General features: G+C 42.3%; 2 protein-coding genes across 5 annotated transcripts in view; both read right to left on the minus strand.

Annotated features, from left to right (window-relative positions):
• The window catches only part of LOC121533941 (discoidin domain-containing receptor 2), a 50,800-nt gene extending 31,939 nt beyond the window's left edge, over nucleotides 1-18,861 (minus strand). For all 3 annotated transcript variants that reach the window (XM_041840309.2, XM_041840310.2, XM_041840308.2), the window contains exon 1: nucleotides 18,714-18,861. The gene's annotated coding sequence lies outside the window, so the exon portion shown is untranslated. The remainder of the gene's footprint in view (nucleotides 1-18,713) is intronic.
• Nucleotides 18,862-22,408: 3,547 nt separating this feature from the next.
• Nucleotides 22,409-25,384, minus strand: part of LOC121533940 (UDP-N-acetylhexosamine pyrophosphorylase) — a 32,687-nt gene continuing 29,711 nt past the window's right edge. For both annotated transcript variants that reach the window (XM_041840306.2, XM_041840307.2), the window contains 2 exons: nucleotides 24,398-24,464; nucleotides 22,409-24,254 (listed from right to left, as the gene is read on the minus strand). In XM_041840306.2, coding sequence (XP_041696240.1) covers nucleotides 24,162-24,254; nucleotides 24,398-24,464 — 160 coding nt within the window. In that variant the 3' untranslated portion in view covers nucleotides 22,409-24,161. The remainder of the gene's footprint in view (nucleotides 24,255-24,397; nucleotides 24,465-25,384) is intronic.

The raw sequence follows: 25,384 nt of genomic DNA on the forward strand, positions 1-25,384 counted from the left end.
AGCAATCAATCAATCAGATTCCAAACTCTCCACCATGGCCAAGACCAAAGAGCTCTCCAAGGATGTCAGGGACAAGATTGTAGACCTAAACAAGGCTGGAATGGGCTACAAGACCATCGGCAAGCAGCTTGGTGAGAAGGTGACAACAGTTGGTGCGATTATTCGCAAATGGAAGAAACACAAAAACACTGTCAATCTCCCTCGGCCTGGGGCTCCATGCAAGATCTCACCTTGTGGAGTTGCAATGATCATGAGAACGGTGAGGAATCAGCCCAGAACTACACGGGAGGATCTTGTCAATGATCTCAAGGCAGCTGGGACCATAGTCACCAAGAAAACAATTGATAACACACTACGCCGTGAAGGACTGAAATCCTGCAGCGCCCGCAAGGTCCCCCTGCTCAATAAAGCACATATACAGGCCTGTCTGAAGTTTGCCAATGAACATCTGAATGATTCAGAGGAGAACTGGGTGAAAGTGTTGTGGTCAGATGAGACCAAAATGGAGCTCTTTGGCATCAACTCAACTCGCCGTGTTTGGAGGAGGAGGAATGCTGCCTATGACCCCAAGAACACCATCCCTACCGTCAAACATGGAGGTGGAAACATTATGCTTTGGGGGTGTTTTTCTGCTAAGGGGACATGACAACTTCACCACAAAGGGACGATGGACGGGGCCATGTACCGTCAAATCTTGGGTGAGAACCTCCTTCCCTCAGCCAGGGCTTTGAAAATGGGTCGGGGATGGGTATTACAGCATGACAATGACCCAAAACACACGGCCAAGGCAACAAAGGAGTGGCTCAAGAAGTAGCACATTAAGGTCCTGGAGTGGCCTAGCCAGTCTCCAGACCTTAATCCCATAGAAAATCTGTGGAGGGAGCGGAAGGTTCGAGTTGCCAAACGTCAGCCTCGAAACCTTAATTACTTGGAGAAGATCTGCAAAGAGGAGTGTGACAAAATCTCTCCTGAGATGTGTGCAAACCTGGTGGCCAACTACAAGAAACGTCTGACCTCTGTGATTGCCAACAAGGGTTTTGCCACCAAGTACTAAGTCATGTTTTTGCAGAAATATTTATTTCCCTCATTAAAATGCAAATCAATTTATAAAAATTTTGTTATGCGTTTTTCTGGATTTATTTGTTGTTATTCTGTCTCTCACTGTTCAAATAAACCTATCATTAAAATTATAGACTGATCATTTCTTTGTCAGTGGGCAAACGTACAAAATCAGCAGGGGATCAAATACTTTTTTCCCCTCACTGTATGCATTAATAACAGATGAAGCTTGGAGTCTCAGAGCACGTCTATCTAATATAAAGTCAAACACAGTCATCACAAAACATCTTTAGAATAACAAATGTATGTCAGACGGCGAAGCACTTCTCAATGCTTTCACGACGGCTACAAAGGAAAACAACCAGGCTTGAACCTGTGGGAGAGAAGTCAAACAAAGCACTCACAAGGGCCGTGTCTAATACCTCGAGAGTTTGTGGTGTAGAGGTCAAATCACTGATGGGGTTGTGTGTGTGAGTGTGTGTGTGAGTGTGACTGTGAGTGTGAGAGACCACTGTTTTTTTTTTATGAACTGAAAAACAACTGCCAAATCAAATCCAAACCGGATCCAAAAGAATAAGTACAGATATAATTATTTCAGTGGTAAACAGTTTAACCGTTGAAGAGAAAACAAATAACACAATATTTATTGCACTCTTAAGCTGAAAACATTTTTCAACGCAACATGCAACAATTTAAATGATTTTACTATGTTACAGTTCATATAAGGAAATCAGTCAATTGAAGTACATTTATTAGGCCCTAATTTATGGATTTCACATGACTAGGCAGGGGCGCAGCCATGGGTGGGCCTGGGAAGGTATAGGCCCACCCACTGGGGAGCCAGGCCCAGCCAATCAGAATGAGTTTTTCTCCACAAAAAGGCTTAATTACAGACAGAAATACTGCGTTTCGTCAGCTGTCCAGGTTGCTGGTCTCAGACAATCCCGCAGGTGAAGAAACCAAATGTGGAGGTCCTGGGCTGGCATGGTTACACATGGTCTACGGTTGTGAGGGCGGTCGGACGCACTGCCAAATTCTCTATTATCTGGCAACAGCTCTGGTGGACATTCCTGCACTCACCATGCCAATTGCATGCTCTGTCAAAACTTGAGACAACTGTAGCATTGTGTTGTGTGACAAAACTGCACATTTTAGAGTGGCCTTATATTGTCCCCAGCACAAGGTGCACCTGTGTAATGATCATGCCGTTTTATCTGTTTCTTGATAAATCACACCTGTCAGGTGGATGGATTATCTTGGCAAAGTAGAAATGCTCACAAAGAGGGATATAAACACATTTGTACTAAACATTTGAGGGAAATAAGCTTTTTGTGCGTATGGAACATTTCTGGGATCTTTTATTTCAGCTCATGAAACATGGGAGCAGCACTTTACATGTTGCGTTCATATTTTTGTTCAGTATAGTTCTATCTGCACACAGTGCCCTGTCTTGTGATCCAGAGCAATACATTCTGTAACTGTCAAAAGGAAAGACTCATAAACTAAAGTTTTCCTTGTATATTTTTCTACCATAGAACAGTCTACTCTCTCTGTATAAAATATGGACATATTCCCCATCAATGGACTCTTTGTTGAAGTGACACATCTGGATAATTAAAGGGAGGTGAGACGTGGCATTGTGCGTGTGTGTGTGTGTGGATGTGTGGATGTGGACTGTGTGTGTAGGCTGGTGGATAATTCCTACTGATGAATAGGCTGATGTGACTGAGAAGTCTGCCTGTCCTTCCCTCACACACACAGCTGGCCAAAGCACTGCATGGAAATATAAGTATTCCTGTTTACATTTATTTATTAAGACCAATCATGGGAATTAGCAATAGAATACACAATGGTACAATTTGGTAAATAGTTTAAGGTTACAAATGGTACAGTTTGGACATGACAATGTGTGTAAAATAAAAATGGCTGTGAAACACCATAGGAACCCTCCCTCAATCACACGTCCCCATACAGTTTACCCTCCCATCCACCCCTCCCCAGCTTCACCTCATCCCACCTGCCAGGAAGACAGTGAGACCCCTCTTAGCTGTCCCACCAGTCCCAACCACTCCCCAGTACTGGAAGTGCCCAGCTTCACCCCAGCCACCCACTCTCTCCCCCAGCCACCCACCCACCCACCCACACACCCTCCCCCACCCACCCAAACCACCCACCACCATCAGGTTCCCCTTCCTCCCACCCCTCCCCCCGGACCTAACCCCCCTCCTTCCACCCCACTGCTCCCCTGTCACCAGAACCTGACCAGTCAGAAATATTGACTTAACTTATCTCACAGGTGCACAGTGGTAAAACCTATGGGACAGAAATATTACTGTGCTTAAAAGCTTTCATGAATGTTTTATTTTTAAGATAGAATCAGAAATGTTCTCACTCACTATCATCACGCTCTGTCACTCCTACTTGCTTTTATTTAACTTCAAATGTGTGTTTATGTAAAGTGAAGTTAGCGGGTTGAAGTTGTACAGAGCAGCAACTTATAGTCTGCTGTTCCTGAATAAGAAGACTAGAACGTTGCTTCTGGTGCTGGGAAAAAGTATGTTCTCCAAAAGTATTGGAAGACAAAACTATTGGTTCCCCCCAGGCTCAGAAGTGGCCAAGGACAGATACTCCCGTCAGAAAACCACAGACTGGGCTTTATGGGGCTGGAATTGGGAACTCTTTATTCAGCCAGATATCATGAACAGGCTGCACTGGACATAAACCTTTATGCTGACTGTATGGAGACAGACACATATCAAGACGTCTGTGAACTGGAACTGTCTGTGAACTGGAACTGTCTGTGACCTGGAACTGTCTGTGAACTGGAACTGTCTGTGAACTGGAACTGTCTGCTACTACTGATCAAACAGTGTGCACTGTAGTTAGTACAAGGTGGGACTGAGAAGAGAGGGTGTGTGGGTTTTATGCTGTTTGCACAGGGGTTTTGGATGTGCAGAAACAATCAGCTTCTCTTGGAAAGACTTCCTCTCCTTCCCCTCGTCCTCTCACGGTCATGCAGAGGGGTGATGGTCCTTGCACCATGGGAGAACCGGTAGAGTCAACACACAGAGGTGCCCTGCCCTGGTGCCCTGCTCTGGTGCCCTGACCTGGTGCCCTGCCCTGGTGCCCTGCCCTGGTGCCCTGCCTTGGTCCCCTGCCCTTCCCTGGTCCCCTGTCCTGTCCTGCCCCTGAACTAGTCCCTTGCCCTTGTCCTCTGCCCTGGTCCCCTACCCTGCCCTGCCCTGGTCCCCTGCCCGGTCCTGCCCCTGCCCTGCTCTAGTCCCCTGCCCTGGTCCCCTGTCCCTGCCGTACCTGGCTCTACTGTCAACAGCACTCACATGCTATCCCATGAGTGAGAGGAGTTGTGGAGAGAGGAGGACTGGAGAGAGGAGAAGGGGAGAGAGGAGAGTGCAGAGCTCTTTGGCTGTGGAACAAGCCAAGGCTCAGAGTAAAAGTGAACTGCGATGTGATGTGAATAACATTTGGTCCATACTTTTCATGGGGTGATCTGCTCAATAACAACAAAGGACGAGAGCAAATTGGAAACAAAGTGAAAAATGTTTATGCAACTAAGATCACAACTGTTGAATATACTTGTAAAAGTAAGGCTATGTACTGTATTCTCTGCATGGAGGAGAGCTTAATGACAGTAAAGGAAGAGGTTTGATTTACTGTGGAACCAACTGGGCTCTATAGCACAACCTGAGACCATTGAGTAAAGTCTGCAATGTGTGTAATTCTGTCTCTCTGTGTGTGTGTGTGTGTGTGTGTGTGTGTGTGTGTGTGTGTGTGTGTGTGTGTGTGTGTATACTTGCCTATGATTGTAGGGTCTGCCTTCCCACAGCCCCTGACTATGTAATGCACCAGGCAGGGTAGTTATCTTTTATAGTGGCCAATTACAGAGAAGTAATGCTGTGCAGACCAATGATATCAGCCTTAAATCACTAGTCAGCCTTGATTAAAGGGGCATCCCTACAACTTACCCATTACCTGCTCTGAAACACACAACCTGCATCTATACACAACCTGCTATAAAACACACACACAACCTGCCACTACACACAACCTGCTCTGAAACACACAACCTGCCAGGGCTCTACAGTGCAACCATTTTACTTGCATATGCGCTTAAATATTTTGCTGTGCGACTTGATATTTTAATTTAGGAGCACCAACGCGCCAAGAAAAATTAAGAATTCTACTTTAATAGTTCAAATATTTTTCATTGTGCTCCTACATTTCTTTGTGTGTGCTTACATTTTTTCAACTTAGGCGAACACGTGCTCTTTGTAAAAAAGGTCAGCGTAGAACCATTGCCTGCTCTGAAACCCACAACCTGCGTCTATACACAACCTGCTCTGAAACCCACAACCTGCGTCTATACACAACCTGCTCTGAAACCCACAACCTGTGTCTATACACAACCTGCTCTGAAACCCACAACCTGCCACTATACACAACCTGCTTTGAAACACAGTCAACCACTAGGATGTGAGGTCCTGAGTGTTCCAAGTTACACATGATCGAGGAGAAGGCTGAACTAATAAATACGGAATAATATAAACTGTAACACCTAATCATTTCCTCTTCTGCAACCCACTCTTCTTCTTGTATTCAGGTTGTGTGAACCACATTTTTTATACAGAATGTAACCTTTCATAACCTATCCTGTGATGTGGCTTCAGGAAGTGCCATGATTGTGCATATCGGAGCTGACATCTTTACATCTTTCCCTGTACATTAATACACCATAGACCTTGACTGAAATATATTTGCCTCTGAAACAGACTGTTAGAGAAGAGAGAAAGAGGAGAGATTCTCTGAAAGCTATAATTTACTCCCAACTTCAGTCAGTTGAGATCTGGTAGTGATTAGTGGGCTAAGAGTGTGACACACACACCCACGCACACACACACACACACACACACACACACACACACACACACACGCAGGCCACACAGGCACAAACATGTGTGTACACTGCACACACGCACATGCAAGCACATGCAAACATACAATTATATCCACAAACTATTAACCTTCTCTGGAAAACATAAAAAATTATAACATCTAAACATTTGATTCATTCAAGGGTATGAAAGTACACGCTATGGCTGGTTACATTCCTGGACAACAAGAGCAATGTAACCTGGGCAGGCAGGCGGGGCAAATGAACAGAAAGCAAAACAATGCAGAGAGCATTTTGTTGGCCATGCGTTCATTAGCTGTAACTGTGTATGTATGTAGCCATACGCTAGCCTAGCTACCATGACCAGCCACATGTGCTTCTGATTACAGCCTCTCTGGTTTCCCCTTAAACCCATAACATAGCATCCCATGGCAGAGATTTTATTTTGATGGGAATGCATGAAATCCTAATCAAATGTTTTTTTTTTTACCCAAAACCAGAGCGCACACACCCACGCGCATGCACGCACACCCACACGCACACACACAGGAGAGGTGGGAGGGAGAGGAAACACTGGAGAACACAAGGCTCCATTATGTGCATTTATGTGTAATGCTAATGTGTGACACCTGGCAGCGAGGTGGAGAAGGGAAGATTATATACAATGATGGCCGGACCACATGTGCTACCTAGGGTGATAATGTAAGGATGAAGTCCAAATCAACAACACAATTGTAGGGTCCTGTGTGACACACACTCAAATACACACTCTCAGTTGGTGTCACTCCCAGCCCCGTTACTAGTGACCCTCTCCCTGACTGTCTGGCTGGTAAGACTATCTGGACTGTATTCACTGTTAATGATACCCAGCTGGGCTTAACGAGACCTGAGAGACAGAGAGCGAGAGAGACTGAGTGGAAGAGAGTCAGAGAGAGAGAAGGAAAAAGAGAGAGACAGAACGACAAAGCAAGAAAGAGAGAAAGAGAGAGGGAGAATGAGAGAAGTTAACTGAACCCTCAGTATTGGATGGACTCTGCAGTGCAGTTTTCAGAGTTAAATGAAACCCTGTGGAAACTCAATGGTCAGGTCCAATAAGTTATTTTCCACTTCCCCCCATAACAGCAGCAGTCAGTCTGCTGGACCATGGTGTTTAAATCCTCTCAGAGCCCCAGACCCGCTCCACTCTCACTCTGCCTTTCCCCATCCATCTCAATTCTCTACCACTCAACTAAATCTGTTAATGTCAATATTACCACTTAAAATACAACTACTTCAATAAATTACCCAACTACTGCTTGCAAATGTAACACTACTACTGCTACTACTAGGGCTGTGGCGGTCACGAAATTTCGTCAGCAGGTGATTGTCAAGCAAATAACTGTTGGTCTCACGGTAATTGACCGTTAATTAACATGAACACATTTAGCATCTCCTGGCTTCCACACATAAAAAAGTATAATAAATCCATGTAATATAGCCTACACCTTCACAATAAATCCATTATTTATTTTAGACAGGTCTAAAGAAGCATGAGATGAAGAAAATGTAGTCTATTTCAGAATAAAATAATAGCATACTCTGAGTTGTCGTTATGTTAGGTCCTGATGTGGCTATGCCAAATGGCTGTGGGCTACACTAGTTCATTTAGCAGACATGATTTGCTTATAATTCCGTGGCATTATTTTATATAATTTTAAAGTATGAAGAATACAATTGAACAAAGCTGAATAAAATATAAATATTTTCTCCAAACGATTTGAGGGAGTGCGCACATTCGGCTATTCTGTGTTGAGCGGTTAACAAATAAATAGGTACTCCTATATGCTTAATTTAGAGTTATTAATTTAAATGTAATTGTTCTACAAACGTTGGCCTATATGTTTTGATGTTTAATACATTGTAAGGCTGTATGATGAGATTCTAATGAGATTGCTGAACCTTGGCAAGACGGAGCTGCTCTTCCTCCCGGGGAAGGACTGCCCGTTCCATGATCTCGCCATCACGGTTGACAACTCCGTTGTGTCCTCCTCCCAGAGTGCGAAGAGCCTTGGCGTGACCCTGGACAACACCCTGTCGTTCTCCGCTAACATCAAGGCGGTGACCCGATCCTGCAGGTTCATGCTCTACAACATTCGGAGAGTACGACCCTGCCTTACACAGGAAGCGGCACAGGTCCTAATCCAGGCACTTGTCATCTCCCGTCTGTATTACTGCAACTCGCTGTTGGCTGGGCTCCCTGCCTGTGCCATTAAACCCCTACAACTCATCCAGAATGCCGCAGCCCGTCTGGTGTTCAACCTTCCCAAGTTCTCTCACGTCACCCCCGCTCCTCCGCACACTCCACTGGCTTCCAGTTGAAGCTCGCATCTGTTACAAGACCATGGTGCTTGCCTATGGAGCTGTGAGGGGAACGGCACCTCTGTACCTTCAGGCTCTGATCAGTCCCTACACCCAAACGAGGGCATTGCGTTCATCCACCTCTGGCCTGCTGGCTCCCCTTCCTCTGCGGAAGCATAGTTCCCGCTCAGCCCAGTCAAAACTGTTCGCTGCTCTGGCACCCCAATGGTGGAACAAGCTCCCTCACGACGCCAGGACAGCGGAGTCACTCACCACCTTCCGGAGACATTTGAAACCCCACCTCTTTAAGGAATACCTGGGATAGGATAAAGTAATCCTATTGTAGATATTGGAAGAACTTGTCCACATTTACTTTTCGTCAGCCAACAAGATAACTAGGCCTAACGAACAGCAAAAGCACTAGCCTATGTCAATCTACTATCCCCCATAGTACAAGTCAACCTATTCTATTCTGTGCGATAAATAAATATTCCAAACATAGTCTGGGACAGTTGTGGGATGCAATAGATCCCAAATTAATACAACCACTAGCATCAAAAAACCTTATTTATGCAATGTTTGACGCAACAGATCAGAACGTCTAGCTTAAACTGTTTAAACTATTTGGCTATTTCTTCACATTATAAGCGCTGCAATGCGCACATGGTAGTAGGCTATAAGCGCTAATGTACCATTAGCGGAAAACACCATTATCAAAAGTGACCGCAAATGCAATTATGCATGTAACGCTTTTATTATAAAGGTGCATTTTTATGGTGAAAATTATCTTCCCCAAACTTGAAACTCACGCGCTGCTTATATATGGCAGTTAGGCTCTACACCCCTTGTAAAGCAGATTCATGTGTTTAATTTGAAGAAGTTATTTGGCCACTTTAGTTGTGATACAAACCTTATTAAAACATATAGACCTATGGGCTAGGCTACATAAGATGTGCGACTATGATTCGAAAAAGTCGCAAAAAAAGGCATTGTTTCTTATGCTGGGCATAATTTACAAGTGATAATATATAATTCACAAGTGATAGGCTAATATTGTCACCCATCAGACTATTCTTGATTTATTCTTGTCTTTACATATACTAAATAAAATATGTGACATTTGTTTTGATTTAGAATGAACCATTATCATGCACCTGTATTGAAACAGGGGCAGCAGGAAAAAATACATGTAATCTATGCACTTAAATAGCGAATGGAGGACGCTTTTCCCTGTGGTTTATTTTCATGCCAGCCAGGTAGGCTATACTCCTGTTGTAAATATAAGCAATGTGCTTAATATTAGGAAAGTTGAGTAATAAATATAGTAGGCCTAGCCTATAGAAAGCTGATGGGATCCTCCTCTTTTTATTAGCAGCCATCTGTTTTCCCCGCAATTCCATAGCCTATAGAAATGTTGCGCAACATGAGCTCATGGGCTCTCATGAAGTGTTTGATTGGATTTTCGAATACATTTGCATTGATGTCAGATGATTAGAGTGTCAATAGAGTGCTGAGTACCAGGCAATTAGCAAGTTTGGTAGACTACTAATGACCAGCAGCAGCATCAGAGCCTGACTAAACGGTAATGTGGAATTTGACTGCCTTCATGACTTGTGACCACCGGTGTGGCAGTAATAAGTCACCGCAACAGCCCTAGCTACTACTGCTACTACAAATATCTCCATGGTCACACTTTATTTGGATAGTCCCATATAGATGATCTACAGATGGTCATACTAACAAACTATCTGTTGATAAGCATCTGCTTGCCAAGGTTACAGGGTTAGGATTAGGTTTAGAATTAGGGTTAAAGTAAGGGTTAAGGTTAGAGTTAGTGTAAGGGTTAAGTGTAAGGATAGGATAAGGTTAATGTTAGGGCTAGGGGTAGTGGAGTTAGTTGAAATGTTGTTGACAGTTATTGAACGGTCTACTGAACATCTACAAACATCTACTTGGGACTATCCAAATAATGTGTTACCGCTCCACTTCTAATTCTAAAAACATCACCATAAGTACTGTTCTATTACTACGCTATGTCTGAGTGGTTTCAAGCTGTCAAGACATCTCTCCCAACATACTCCAGTACACTCAGAGACAGTTTGGATCATTCTGTTTTCTTGAATATCATACAAAATCATACTGCTTATTCGTAACAGAGCTGAGATATTTTTCTCTCTCTAACATTTTCCTGTTGTTTTCAGGTTCTTGCCAATCCATCCATCTGTGTGAGGCGTTAAGAGACCAGTCTTCCCTCTGTTTTTCTCTTTCCTTTCTCTCCATCTACTCAAGGCATTTTCCCACTCAGAGCAAAGTAATTATTTTTATTATTTTCTTTCTTCACTCTGTTCTCATCATGTGGACCTCAAAACACTGAACCAGCAAGAGACAAACAACTTCAGCCTAGTTTGCTAAGCGTTGATCACGAACCAGCAGAGACGTTTGGGTGGTTGTGATATTTATGTACACTGGTACTTAGAGTGGGACAAGACTGAGTGTGACTGTGCATACTAACCAGTAGTTCACACTGTCTTTAAATATAACACTTTATTTGTATAGTCTATCTGTAGATGGTCTACAGACTAACAGTAACATTTTAACCAACTATCTACTAACCCCAACCCTAGCTCTAACCCTAACCCTTATCCTAACCCTTACCCTATCCTCTGCCGAGTCCCCAACAACAGGATGTTCTGGTTTTCAGGGGAAATGGAAAGAGAGCCTGTGACACTACTTCCACTTTTGGACATTAACAAGGGGCTCGTTTGAGTGGTAAAGTGAAAGCAAACTGACTGTAGATGAAAGTCAAGGAGTGAAGTCGGGGGAGGTGCATCTGCGACAGCCAAGAGTCGGACACTGATGTGGTTTTCCAACAGCAAGGCTCAGTGCAACATGGCGGTGTTGACATTGTTTATACGAGTTGTTCTTTATAATATCGAAATAAACATGTCTCCAACCCCCTTATCACACACTCATGAACTGAAAATATAGGTGTGTACATTGTACAATATATTGGTTTGAGAAAGAGTCTGAAACATCACATTTATTTGCTCATATCCACGTAAACACAAAGTGTGGAAAAGTTGGTTCCTTTTTCAGTCACGTCTTTGGTCGTGTGGGTGAAACAAAATCACCCTAATGATTGGCTGACAATAGAGCCTCCCATAATGCAGGTCATGGCTGCAGGATGAAGTTGGGGAAGAGTAACACAGAAACGTACAGTCGACTGCAGTCAAAACTTCATGGCCTTTTATCACATGATTTTTGTAAAGTTCATAAATTCGACATGTAGGCGCATGTCAGACAATTTTTATCCCCATAATGCAACACACTTTGAAAGGCGGTGACCACCGACTTGACAAAAGTGATCCGCTCGAATGCACCCAAGGTGATACCCCTCTTAACTCCTCCTCCACATTTACTGGATTGGTTGAACAGTGCAGAAGAGAACCTCCCCAACAGTTTTTTTTCTTATTTTCAAGACCAGTATATAGGGGATCTATATTGAACAAAAAAGGGTTTCAAACTTGGTCCTTTTCGGACAATTCTTGTGAACTCAGTGTGTTTTGCTTAATTTTTTGTGCTGTGTGAATACTCCAAAAGGAACTCAGACCCCTCAAAAGAGCCCCGAACTGAACCGAACTGAGACCATCTCGAGAAGTGAAATGAGTTCGGTTCACTTGAATTCCATGATCCGATTCCATTTTTTAGGACAATGTGAACGCAATACAGTTTCCCCTGCCATAAACCCTCACATTGATGCCACAAAAGAGAAAAGGTGATGATGTGCAGGTTCACTGAAAAAAATGGGTGGAGTTTTTGGATATTGATTAGCGATTGTCAAGGACGCACAGAAATTCAAAAATGTGTGGAGTTTTTAGTTCAGGTTATTTGTTTGCAATATGTGATCTATAGGCTAAGAGAGTTTCATAAGCTGTTCATTGATAGTGGGGTTTGAATAGTGTGAGAAGACAACCTATTTGGTGAGAATCAAAACAAAGGGTACAACATTTATTCTAGCTCTTAAAGGGGCAGTAGCCTACCTTGGGTGTACAATTTTGAATTACAGCATTATTTATTCTGCAGTTATTCTATTGCTATTTATTCTGTTACCAATCAAATGTACTTGTTAATAGTATCTTCTGATTACAATTATTAAGTCTCATATTTTAACTAAATGCAATCTATTAGCTTCCAAAATGTAAGTAGGTACGTATATCTAGCTGTCCAATAACGTATTCTGATTGAATGGCTTGTCCTGCACTTTGTAAAAACCCAGAGTGCATGTTGGAAAAAGATCTTGGTTCCTTTCTAAACATAGCAATGTGAATGCAAAGAGGACTTGGTCCACAAAATAGTTGAAGTGAACTGGCAAAAGAGTTGAGTCCTCATTCAAAGGCAAGGGCAGTGTGAATACAAAGACAACTGGGTTCTTTAGCTTTTTTTTTTTACCCCAGAGTTCACTTTAAAGAGGACTGAGATCGGTTCTTTTAAAGAGGACTACAGTTGAAGTCGGAGGTTTACATACACTTAGGTTGGAGTCATTAAAACTCGTTTTTCAACCACTCCACACATTTCTTGTTAACAAACTATAGTTTTGGCAAGTCGGTTAGGACATCTACCTTGTGCATGACACAAGTCATTTTTCCAACAATTGTTTACAGACAGATTATTTAACTTATAATTCACTGTATCACAATTCTAGTGGGTCAGAAGTTTACATACACTAAGTTGACTGTGCCTTTAAACAGCTTGGAAAATTCCAGAAAATGATGTCATGGCTTTAGAAGCTTCTGATAGGCTAATTGACATCATTTGAGTCAATTGGAGGTGTACCTGTGGATGTATTTCAAGGCCTACCTTCAAACTCAGTGCCTCTTTGCTTGATATCATGGGAAAATCAAAAATAAATCAGCCAAGACCTCAGAAAAAGAATTGTAGACCTCCACAAGTCTGGTTCATCCTTGGGAGCAATTTCCAAACGCCTTAAGGTACCACGTTCATCTGTACAAACAATAGTATGCAAGTATAAACACCATGGGACCACGCAGCCGTCATACTGCTCAGGAAGGAGACGCGTTCTGTCTCCTAGAGATTAACGTACTTTGGTGGTGAAAAGTGCAAATCAATCCCAGAACAACAGCAAATGACCTTGTGAAGATGCTGGAGGAAACAGGTACAAAAGTATCTATATCCACAGTAAAACAAGTTCTATATCTACATAACCTGAAAGGCCGCTCAGCAAGGAAGAAGCCACTGCTCCAAAACCGCCATAAAAAAGCCAGACTACGGTTTGCAACTGCACATGGGGACAGAGATCGTACTTTTTGAGAAATGTCCTCTGGTCTGATGAAACAAAAATAGAACTGTTTGGCCATAATGACCATCGTTATGTTTGGAGGAAAAAGGGGGTTAATTGCAAGCCGAAGAACTCCATCCCAACCGTGAAGCACGGGGGTGGCAGCATCATGCTGTGGGGGTGCTTTGCTGCAGGTGGGACTGGTGCACTTCACAAAATAGATGGCATCAAGAGGAAGGAAAATGATGTGGATATATTGAAGCAATATCACAAGACATCAGTCAGGACGTTAAAGCTTGGTCGCAAATGGGTCTTCCAAATGGACAATGACCCCAAGCATACTTCCAAAGTTGTGGCAAAATGGCTTAAGGACAACAATGTCAAGGTATTGGAGTGGCCATCACAAAGCCCTGACCTCAATCCTATAGAAAATGTGTGGGCAGAACTGAAAAAGTGTGTGCGAGCAAGGAGGCCTACAAACCTGACTCAGTTACACCAGCTCTGTCAGGAGGAATGGGCCAAAATTCACCCAACTTATTGTGGGAAGCTTGTGGAAGGCTACCCGAAACGTTTGACCCAAGTAAACAATTTAAAGGCAATGCTACCAAATACTAATTGAGTGTATGTAAACTTCTGACCCACTGGGAATGTGATGAAAGAAATAAAAGCTGAAATAAATCATTCTCTCTACTATTATTCTGACATTTCACATTCTTAAAATAAAGTGGTGATCCTAACTGACCTAAGACAGGGAATCTTTACTAGGATTAAATGTCAGGAATTGTGAAAAACTGAGTTTAAATGTATTTGGCTAAGGTGTATGTAAACTTCCGACTTCAACTGTATATGTGAAAACACCCTTTAAGCCTAGCCCTAACTTTAGCAAGCAGTTGCTTATCAACAGATAGTTTGTTGATAGTATGACCATCTGTAGCGCACCTACAGATGGACTTTCCGGACTATCCAAATAAAGTGTGTCCCACAATAGTACATCGAAATAGTATACTATGGAATATCCAAACTATCCAAATAAAGTGTGACCCACAATAGTACATCGAAATAGTATACTATGGAATATCTGGACTATCCAAATAAAGTGTGCCCCATAATAGTACATAAAAATAGTATACCATGGAATATCCGGACTATCCAAATAAAGTGTGACCCACAATAGTACATCAAAATAGTATACTATGGAATATCTGGACTATCCAAATAAAGTGTGCCCCATAATAGTACATCGAAATAGTATACTCTATTTACTGTATGTTCACTAACAAAACACTATTTCTGTACAGTAACATATTTATGTCCATTGGTATTACTGGGAACCTGATCTCAGTGGCGTGTTGAAGGAAGGGCTGTTGGTTAGGGAAGGGTCAGAGTTCAAGCACAAGTGTGGAACGCTAAGCACACCTGGTATTTTCGATTATGTTCTCTGGGATTTAGCTATTTATACCAAACTACACACTGCCTGCCTCTCACTCCCAACGTGCTCATCTGGTCTGTGCTGCCAGCGAGTGGCCTGATCTGTATGGGCTCAGTCAGACATGGACCTACGGCAGGCAGGCAAGTCCATGTAAGCACTGGGTGCCTCTGCTGTGTTTTGAAAGTGGAGTTGAAATTACACCCTGACCCTGCTGGTTCAGTAGTGTGTCATTATATCTCTACCTCTGTATCTGGAGATGTCAGTCAGACAGACTCTGAGGCCCCAGGGGGAAGGAGGGAGAGATGGATGGAGGGATGGAGCGGGGAAGAGAGCGAGGGAGGAGTTGCTAATTGAAATTATATGTCTGAGAGACTCAACGATAACAGCCTGCTAATCTTTCTCTGCCCTTGGCTCCAGCCACAGTGTGTGTGTGTGCACGTATCTAGATTTCACCACATGGTTTTCATATTTTTCCATAGCATGGTCACTTTTCCGATTGAGATTCCCTGAATTGCCTATTTACTAGATGTACTATACACTGAGTGTACAAAACATTAAGACCCCCCCCCTCAGAACAGCCTCAATTCGTCGGCCCATGGACTCTACAAGGTGTCGAAAGCGTTCCACAGGGATGCTGGCCCATGTTGACTCCAATGCTTCCCACAGTTGTGTCAAGTTAGCTGGATGTCCTTTGGGTGGTGGACCATTCTTGATACACACGGGAAACTGTTGAGCGTGAAAAACCCAGCAGCGTAGCAATTTTTGACACAAACCGGTGCGCCTGACCGTTCAACCTTCTGTCTTCACATTCATTTTCAAAATGTCAACACAGACATTGTTATTGAACCTTACTGAGAGAGTCAACTTCAAGGGACCACAGAAGTACCTGGTGTGTGTGTGTGTGTGTGTGTGTTCATTGGGCCATTGAAGTACCTGCTGTTTATTCCTCTGATAACTTAAAGCACATGTTCAGAGTTGGAAGAGAGATGTCAGGGCTGGCTATTACCATCAGTGAGGTCATGAACCTGGCTCAACACACACTCTCACATACCGACACACACCCTGCCAGTAATGGCTAAGGGGTCACACCACATGCCTCACCACCTTGACCTCCCCAGAAAAACTGTCCTTTATGACTCTGTGGTCGTTTCCACTAACCTGGCTCAGATGTCTCAGCCCGGCTGGAACAAGGTGTCGGCAACACCAGACCAGTGACTATTAGATCCTGTATGAGTCATGACTATGTACAGTACCAGTCAAAAGTTTGGACACACCTACTCATTCCAGGGTTTTTCTTTATGTTTACAATTTTCTACATTGTAGAATAATAGTGAAGACATCAAAACTATGAAATAACACATATGGAATCATGTAGTAACCAAAAAAGTGTTAAACAAATCAAAATATATTTTATATTTTATATTCTTCAAATAGCCACCCATTGCCTTGATGACAGCTTTGCACACTCTTGGCATTCTCTCAACCAGCTTCACCTGGAATGCTTTTCCAACAGTCTTGAAGGAGTTCCCACATATGCTGAGCACTTGTTGGCTGCTTTTCCTTCACGCTGCGGTCCGACTCATCCCAAACCATCTCAATTGGGTTGAGGTCGGGGGATTGTGGAGGCCAGGTCATCTGATGCAGCACTCCATCACTCTCCTTCTTGGTAAAATAGCCCTTGCACAGCCTGGAGGTGTGTTGGGTCATTGTCCTGTTGAAAAACAAATGATAGTCCCACTAAGCCCAAACCAGATGGGATGGCGTATCACTGCAGAATGCTGTGGTAGCCATGCTGGTTAAGTGTGCCTTGAATTCTAAATAAATCACAGACAGTGTCACCAGAAAAGCATCCCCACACCATAACACCTCCTCCTCCATGCTTTACGGTGGGAAATACACATGCGGAGATCATCCGTTTACCCACAAATCTCAAATTTGGACTCCAGACCAAAGGACAAATTTCCACCGATCTAATGTCCATTGCTTGTGTTTCTTGGCCCAAGCAAGTCTCTTCTTCTTTTTGGTGTCCTTTAGTAGTGGTTTCTTTGCAGCAATTCGACCATGAAGGCCTGATTCACACAGTCTCCTCTGAACAGTCAATGTTGAGATGTGTCTGTTACTTGAACTCTGTGAAGCATTTGTTTGGGCTGCAATTTCTGAGGCTGGTAACTCTAATGAACGTATCCTCTGCAGCAGAGGTAGCTCTGGGTCTTCCATTCCTGTGGCAGTCCTCATGAGAGCCAGTTTCATAATAAGCTCTTGATGGTTTTTGCGACTGCACTTGAAGAAACTTTCAAAGTTCTTGAAATGTTCCGTATTGACTGACCTTCATATCTTAAAGTAATGATGGAATGTCATTTCTCTTTGCTTATTTGAGCTGTTCTTGCCATAATATGGACTTGGTCTTTTACCAAATAGGGCTATCTTCTGTATACCCCCCCTACCTTGTCACAACACAACTGATTGTCTCAAACACATTAAGAAGGAAAGAAATTCCACAAATTAACTTTTAAGAAAGCATACCTGTTAATTGAAATGCATTCCAGGTGACTATCTCATGAAGCTGGTTGTGAAAATGCCAAGAATGTGCAAAGCTGTCATCAAGGCAATGGGTGGCTATTTGAAAAATCTCCAATATAAAATATTTTTTGATTAGTTTAACACTTTTTTGGTAACTACATGATTCCATGTGTTATTTCATAGTTTTGATGCCTTCACTATTATTCAACAATGTGAAAAATAGTACAAATAAAGAAAAACCCTTGAATGAGTAGGTGTCCAAACTTTTGACTGGTAGTGTATATATAGCTAACTATTTGGGATAAAAGTGTCTGCTAAGTGACGGTGTTATGTCCCCACATCAAAATGACTGAATTTAGCCTCTGTATGGATCTGTCACCCACATACCACAGGGCACCTGCATACCTCATACATACCATCTACATACCACCTACATAACACCTACATACCGCCGGCATGACACAAGAGGATAAGTATAGACACACAAAGACAGATGGTATGTATGATAATACCAAGCCAAAATAATGTGTCAGGGCCAGGAACTCAAGTGGTCAACAGTTGCTCAACTTTTCCAAAACACAGTGAACAAATGCCCAGCAAAACAAAGCACAACAAATTATCTCTGAGGTTTGAACTGGCAGCATGAAAGTGAAAAAGCCTCAAGCAATTTCTGCATTAGTTCCACCGTTGCTTCTCCAGACAAAAAAACAAGACTTTCAATATCCTTCTATCAATGGGGAAGCACAAGATATTTTTGCAGTCAACATTTTATAAGAGATGTCGTTTTAAACTAAACTAGATACAGTATAATATAGTATGTGTGAAATGGCCTCTGTGTATAGCAGTTGGATTGCAGCAGTGCTTTTCACAGTGAAGTGTGGATCTGAGATAGGCTGCATCTCGTCTCTCTGCTACCTCTATTCTAGCCTGCCATACAAACACTAGCTTTCTCTCTCTCCAAGAAAAATGAGACATTGGGTTCAAAACTAGACTAAAAACACACTGAGACACCTAGACTTGTGTGAGGTACTGACACAATTCTACAGAAAGCAAAAGCATCTCTATAGCTTCTAGTGGAACCCAAACCCTTTACCCTTGAAACACATTAAGAAAAAAGTAAAATAGAAAAGTTATTTTGCAGAAAAAGGAGAATTGAAACGTACTTTTAAAGAGTTTTGTCCTTTCAAACCATTTGCTCAGAGGAAGCGGTGGAGTATTCCAGCGAGTGTCCGTGTCCCCAGTTCTGTCTGTTAGAATCCAAGCCTTTTCTCTCTGTTCTTGCTCGCTCCGCTCAGGTCCCTCTCATACTCACTTGACTGATGCAACACACCCCTGCAAAAAAGGAAGAAAAAAAACGGAGCTTGGAGCGGAGGCAGAGAAAGAGAAAAAATACCCCATCACATTCTGAGGATTGTTGGGGGCATGCCAACAATCCCAGAATTCCTCATGCTACAAATAAGGTTTCAATTAAGTCAGAACCCAGTACCCAATCAAAATGCTTTTTTCTCCTTGAGGAGAAAGTTTTCATTCGACAGCCTGAGTGAGTGATGAAACCACTATAATTCACGGCAGCAATAATTCAGAAAGCACAAAAATGTAAATTCAACGTTGCATATTCTTGTTGTGTGGAAGAAATTACATTTGATTCTGTTGACAAATAAAGTGCCTTCAGAAAGTGTTCATACCCCTTGACTTATTCCACATTTTGTTGTTACAGGCAGAATTCAAAATGAATTAAATATTTTTTTCTCTCACACATCTACACACAATACCTCCTAATGACAAAGTGAAAACATGTTTTTTGAAATCTTTGCTAATTTATTGAAAATGAAATACAGAAATATCTCATATACATAAGTATTCACACCCCTGAGTCATTACTTTGTCGAAGCACCTTTGGCAGCAATTAGAGCTGTGAGTCTTTCTGGGTAAATCTCTAAGAACTTTTCAACCCTGGATTGTGCAACATTTGCCCATTATTATTTTCAAAATCCTTCAAGCTCGGTCAAATTGGTTGTTGATTATTGCTAGACAACCATTTTCAGGTCTTGCCATAGATTTTCAGTCAAAACTGTAACTCGGCCACTCAGTAACATTCACTGTCTTCTTGGTAAGCAACTCCAGTGTAGATTTGGCCTTGTGTTTTAGGTTATTGTCCTGCTGAAAGGTGAATTCATCTCCCAGTGTCTGGTGGAAATCTTACTGAACCTGGTTTTCTAGGATTTTGCCTATGCTTAGCTACATTCTGTTTCTTTTTTTTATCCTGAAAAACGTTCTAGTGCTGAATGATTACAAGCATACCGATAACACGATGCAGCCACCACTATGCTTGAAAATATGGAGAGTGGTACTTAGTAATGTGTTTTATTGGATTTGTCCCAAACATAACACTTTGTATTCAGGACAAAAAGTGAATTGCTTTGCCAATTGTTTTGCAGTATTACTTTAGTGCCTTGTTGCAAACAGGATGCATGTTTTGGAATATTTATATTCTGTACAGGCTTCCTTCTTTTCACTCTGTCAACTAGATTAGTATTGTGGAGTAACTACAATGTTGTTGATCCATCCTCAGTCTTCTCTTATCACAGCCATTAAACTCTGTATCTGTTTTAAAGTCACCATTGGCCTCATTGTGAAATCCCTGAGTGGTTTCCTTCCTCTCCTGCAACTGAGTTAGGAAGGACGCCTGCATCTTTGTAGTGACTGAGTGTATTGATACACCACCCAAAGTGTAATTAATAACTTCACCATAATCAAAGGGATATTTAATGCCTGCTTTTTTTTATATACCAATCTACCAATAGGTGCCCTTCATTGCGAGGCATTGGAAAACCTCCCTGGTCTTTGTGGTTGAATCTGTGTTTGAAATTCACTGCTCGACTGAGAGACCTTACAGATAATTGTATGTGTGGGGTACATAGTGGCTTGCGAAAGTATTCACCCCCCTTAGCATTTTTCCTATTTTGTTGCCTTACAACCTGGAATTTTTTTTGGGGGGTTGTATCATTTACACAACATGCCTACCACTTTGAAGATGCAAAATATTTTTTGGGGTGTAACAAACAAGAAATAAGACAAAAAAACTGAAGACCTGAGCGTGCATAACTATTCACCCCCCCAAAGTCAATACTTTGTAGAGCCACCTTTTGCAGCAATTACAGCTGCAAGTCTTTTGGGGTATGTCTCTATAAGCTTGGCACATCTAGCCACTGGGATTTTTGCCCATTCTTCAAGGCAAAACTGCTCCAGCTCCTTCAAGTTAGATGGGTTCCGCTGGTGTACAGCAATCTTTAAGTCATACCACATATTCTCAATTGGATTGAGGTCTGGGCTTTGACTAGGCCATTCCAAGACATTTAAATGTTTCCCCTTAAACCACTTGAGTGTTGCTTTAGCAGTATGCTTAGGGTCATTGTCCTGCTGGAAGGTGAACCTCCGTCCCAGTCTCAAATCTCTGGAAGACTGAAACAGGTTTCCCTCAAGTTTCCCATCCATCATTCCTTCAATTCTGATCAGTTTCCCAGTCCCTGCCGATGAAAAACATCCCCACAGCATGATGGTGCCACCACCATGCGTCACTGTGGGGATGGTGTTCTCGGGGTGATGAGAGGTGTTGGGTTTGCGCCAGACATAGCGTTTTCCTTGAGTACCTGCTTCCATATGTTTGGAGTCTCCCACATGCCTTTTGGCGAACACCAAACGTGTTTGCTTATTTTTTTCTTTAAGCAATGGCTTTTTTCTGGCCACTCTTCCGTAAAGCCCAGCTCTGTGGAGTGTACGGCTTAAAGTGGTCCAATGGACAGATACTCCAATCTCCGCTGTGAAGCTTTGCATCTCCTTCAAGGTTATCTTTGGTCTCTTTGTTGCTTCTCTGATTAATGCCCTCCTTGCCTGGTCTGTGAGTTTTGGTGGGCGGCCCTCTCTTGGCAGGTTTGTTGTGGTGCCATGTTCTTTCCATTTTTAAATAATGGATTTAATGGTGCTCCGTGGGATGTTCAAAGTTTCTGATATTTTTTTATAACCCAACCCTGATCCGTACTTCTCCACAACTTTGTCCCTGACCTGTTTGGAGAGCTTTTTGGTCTTCATGGTGCCGCTTGCTTGGTGGTGCCGCTTGCTTGGTGGTGCCCCTTGCTTAGTGGTGTTGCAGACTCTGGGGCCTTTCATAACAGGTGTATATATACTAAGATCATGTGACAGATCATGTGACACTTAGATTGCACACAGGTGGACTTTATTTAACTAATTATGTGACTTCTGAAGGTAATTGGTTGCACCAGATCTTATTTAGGTGCTTCATAGCAAAGGGGGTGAATACATATGCACGCACCACTTTTTCCGTTGTTTATTTTCTATAATTTTTTGAAACAAGTAATTTTTTTTCATTTCACTTCACCAATTTGGACTATTTTGTGTATGCCCATTACATGAAATCCAAATAAAAATCAATTTAAATTACAGGTTGTAATGCAACAAAATAGGAAAAACGCCAAGGGGGATGAATACTTTTGCAAGGCACTGTAGATGAGGTAGTCATAAAAAAAATTATGTTAAACACTTGTTGCACACAGAGTGAGTCAATGCAACTTATTATGAGACCTGTTAAGCAAACCTTTACTCATGAATGTATTTAGGCTTGCAATAACAAAGAGGTTGAATACTTATTGACTCAAGACATTTCAGCATTTCATTTTTAATTAATTTGTAAACATTCCACTTTGACATTGTGGGGTACTGCGTGTAGGCCAGTGACAAAAAAATCTCAATTTAATCCATTTTAAATTCAGGCTGTAACACAAGACAATGTGGAAAAAGTCAAGTGGTATGAATACTTTTTGAAGGCACTGTCACGTCAACAAAATTTTACAAATAACTTTAATTCAACACATTTCTGTTGACAAATTTGATCGGGTTCCATTTTACCTACAAAAATGTTTTATATTTGCCATAGTAATGCCAATGGCAATAGACTTAAGTAGTGTTTTTACACTGTAAGTACACACAGATACTTACAATTGTTATACAATTCATGAAGCACTTTTATACATTGATAACACTCGGACCACAGAATGAGCTCACCTTAGTGACAAGTAAGGCCAGTCACCACCTGATGACATCATCACCGCCAGTGTTTCGTAGCTGATGTGGACTAAAATGCCAGACTCGGGAAATAAAAGGGATACAGAGGAGCAACGCATCAAATAATGGTAAGTGGGTGGAATTCCCCTTTAAATGTACCCCTTCCTTCATGGTGGAAAAGCATGGTGTGGCTTAGTGAGGAAAGCACGCTCTACAGTAGTCCAGTTAAGGACAGTCCAGTGTGCTAAAACTATCGATGCACATGGTCATGTTTCATATCTGCCTGAAGGAATATAACATTCTATAATAGACATCAAGGTTATTTATCTAAGTCAATTCAACATTTACACTTTACATTGAGGTATCCTTTATAAGTGTTACCTAAGCATAGCCCTCTGTCAATACAATACCTTCTGTCAGAGATACTGTAGTGGGAGTGAGAGCAAGTGAAAGAAAGGGAAAAGAGGAGATGAGAGAGAGGAAGAAAAAAGGAGAAAGGGAGAGATATAGAAAGTAAGAGGAATTGTGTGTGTGTGAGAGACAGACAGGTAGAGAGACTGTTAGCAGCCACAGAGTAGATTTTTATGAGTGGCTGCAGCAGTAAATGTAGCATGCTCTCTCTGGCCCATCTTAAACACAAACCATGTGCTGCTGCTGGAAACTCTGATTTAACACACCAGGACTTCTAATGCAATAAACACACCCATCACACACACAGCCACGCACACAGAGACCGACAAATCCACACACACACATGCAGACAACTCTACGCACACACACAGGCACACCACGCTAAGCTTAGGTTTAATCAAAGACTCATACCTCTTCCAAATGTGATATTTCTATAATAAAGAAAATGTAAAACAATTCCTATGTCAACAGCGTCATTTGGAAGCCAATCAGGCAGAAGACTAGCAGTAGTGTGCTATGAAACCCAGTTATCATAAAAAAAGTATTTCCGTGTACCAACATTACATGTTAATAATAATCAATCATATTAGGATCATCTGACTACAATTGTTGTACCTATCTCTACTTGTATCTGTACGTACAAATCACTTGGTAAAATGCATAGGTGGTAATTTCCATCTACAAGACAGATAAAAAATTGGCTTAAGCAAAATAAATAGCTTGATCTTCAGACTGCTTCATCCAGTCATGCAGCCCCTCAAGGCTTCTGTCCTTCATCTTATGCTGCGGCCATGTGCTCCTCAGAAAAATCAGACATTTGGAAAACATTCCAACTGGGGGTTGGATCTCATTGTATTGAGTTATAGCACGGATTTCCCCACTTATAATTCCAACTCAGAAGCTCGTTTTTGGATGTCGGAAATGCATTGTGTTTCAATTATTTAGAAAAGCACATGAACGCAGCATTATTGCACGGAAACAAACGACATCACAGTTTCTCCCAGTTGTAGGGAGGAGGAGAGGGAGAAGAAGTGGAATAGGTCTTTGGCACGTCTCTCTTCTTTTGCTCACTCGCTCTCTTTCATTCTCCCTCTCCCTCCCTCCCTCCATTCTTCCGTCCCTCAAACGCCATTCTTCACCAGTTCGTGGGCTCCACTCTCGTCGATGACCAGGGTGGGGCGGAACTCTCGCCCACTCACCAGCTCCTCCAAACCCTGCAACACAACAGGAAGTGACATCATCAGGCTATTATATCATCAATGCTCGTAAAACTGAATGTAATAACTATAACGGGAATCACTTTTTAATATTTATTTATATTTCAACAGGTCCCTACTGTTAAGTCCCTCCCCCTTACCTCTCCGCCATAGGACACCAGTGGGGAGATCTCACATTTAATTGGCAGGTCTGTTCCATCCTTCAGACTGTGGGGAAAAGAGGAGGAAGGAAGGAGAGGAGGAAAGGTTGAGTGCTTTTCTCTTGTGTATGAAGAAAAGAGAAGAAGCAGCTGGATGTGTGATTCTCTGCTCCAGCTGTTCTTAGATTATTAGATGTTTGGAGCAAAGCATTAAAGCGTTAACGTCAGAGAGACTCCTATACCTTTTTCCTGGACCCAGATTAAGCCTATTCCTGGACTAAAAAGCACTTTCAGAGATTCCATTTAGTCTAGGAGTATGCTTTATCTAAGTCCAGGAAGACTAAGTAGGCACAAGTTTGAAGTGGAAGTGAATGAAGTCTATATTGATTGGGAGAGAGCATACATCACACAGAAAGCGCCATTAGACCTTATTACAATTTAAATGACACCACTAAGTAGCATTTATGAATGTAATAAATATTTTAAATGCTGTTGAATACACTACTTTCATTTAAATCATCATCTTTGAACAATCAGGAGGATTTAAATGTATTTGGTGTTGCCGTCACAATCACAGATAACTGGCCAACATCAGATCTGAAATGGCCACTCATCGTCTCCCCATCATCATCAGATAGACAGTGACATCAGAGACGTCATCAATTGCAAAGCATGCCCAGTGCCCATTACCCAGCATGCTCCACATTCCGTGGGTTAGTAGCTACTGTCCCAGTTAGCACTAGGCCCTGCACCAATAGCTTATGCATCCTTCTTTCCTTCCCTCCCTCCTTGAGATAATCACTGCTCTAGTATAGTTTGATTGGTGAAAGCAACAGGATGGTAAACTGGCCTACACTTACCTAAGCACGTGCAGACCAGTGATTGGCTAAAGAAAGAGAGGAAGGAAGGAAGGATGCATATGAAGACTATTGGAACAGGGACCAAGTCAGCAGGCAGGTCAGGTAACTCCGTCCCCACCTGCACAGG

This window comes from Coregonus clupeaformis, chromosome 20 (genome assembly GCF_020615455.1).
Source record: "Coregonus clupeaformis isolate EN_2021a chromosome 20, ASM2061545v1, whole genome shotgun sequence".
Taxonomy (NCBI): Eukaryota; Metazoa; Chordata; class Actinopteri; order Salmoniformes; family Salmonidae; genus Coregonus; species Coregonus clupeaformis.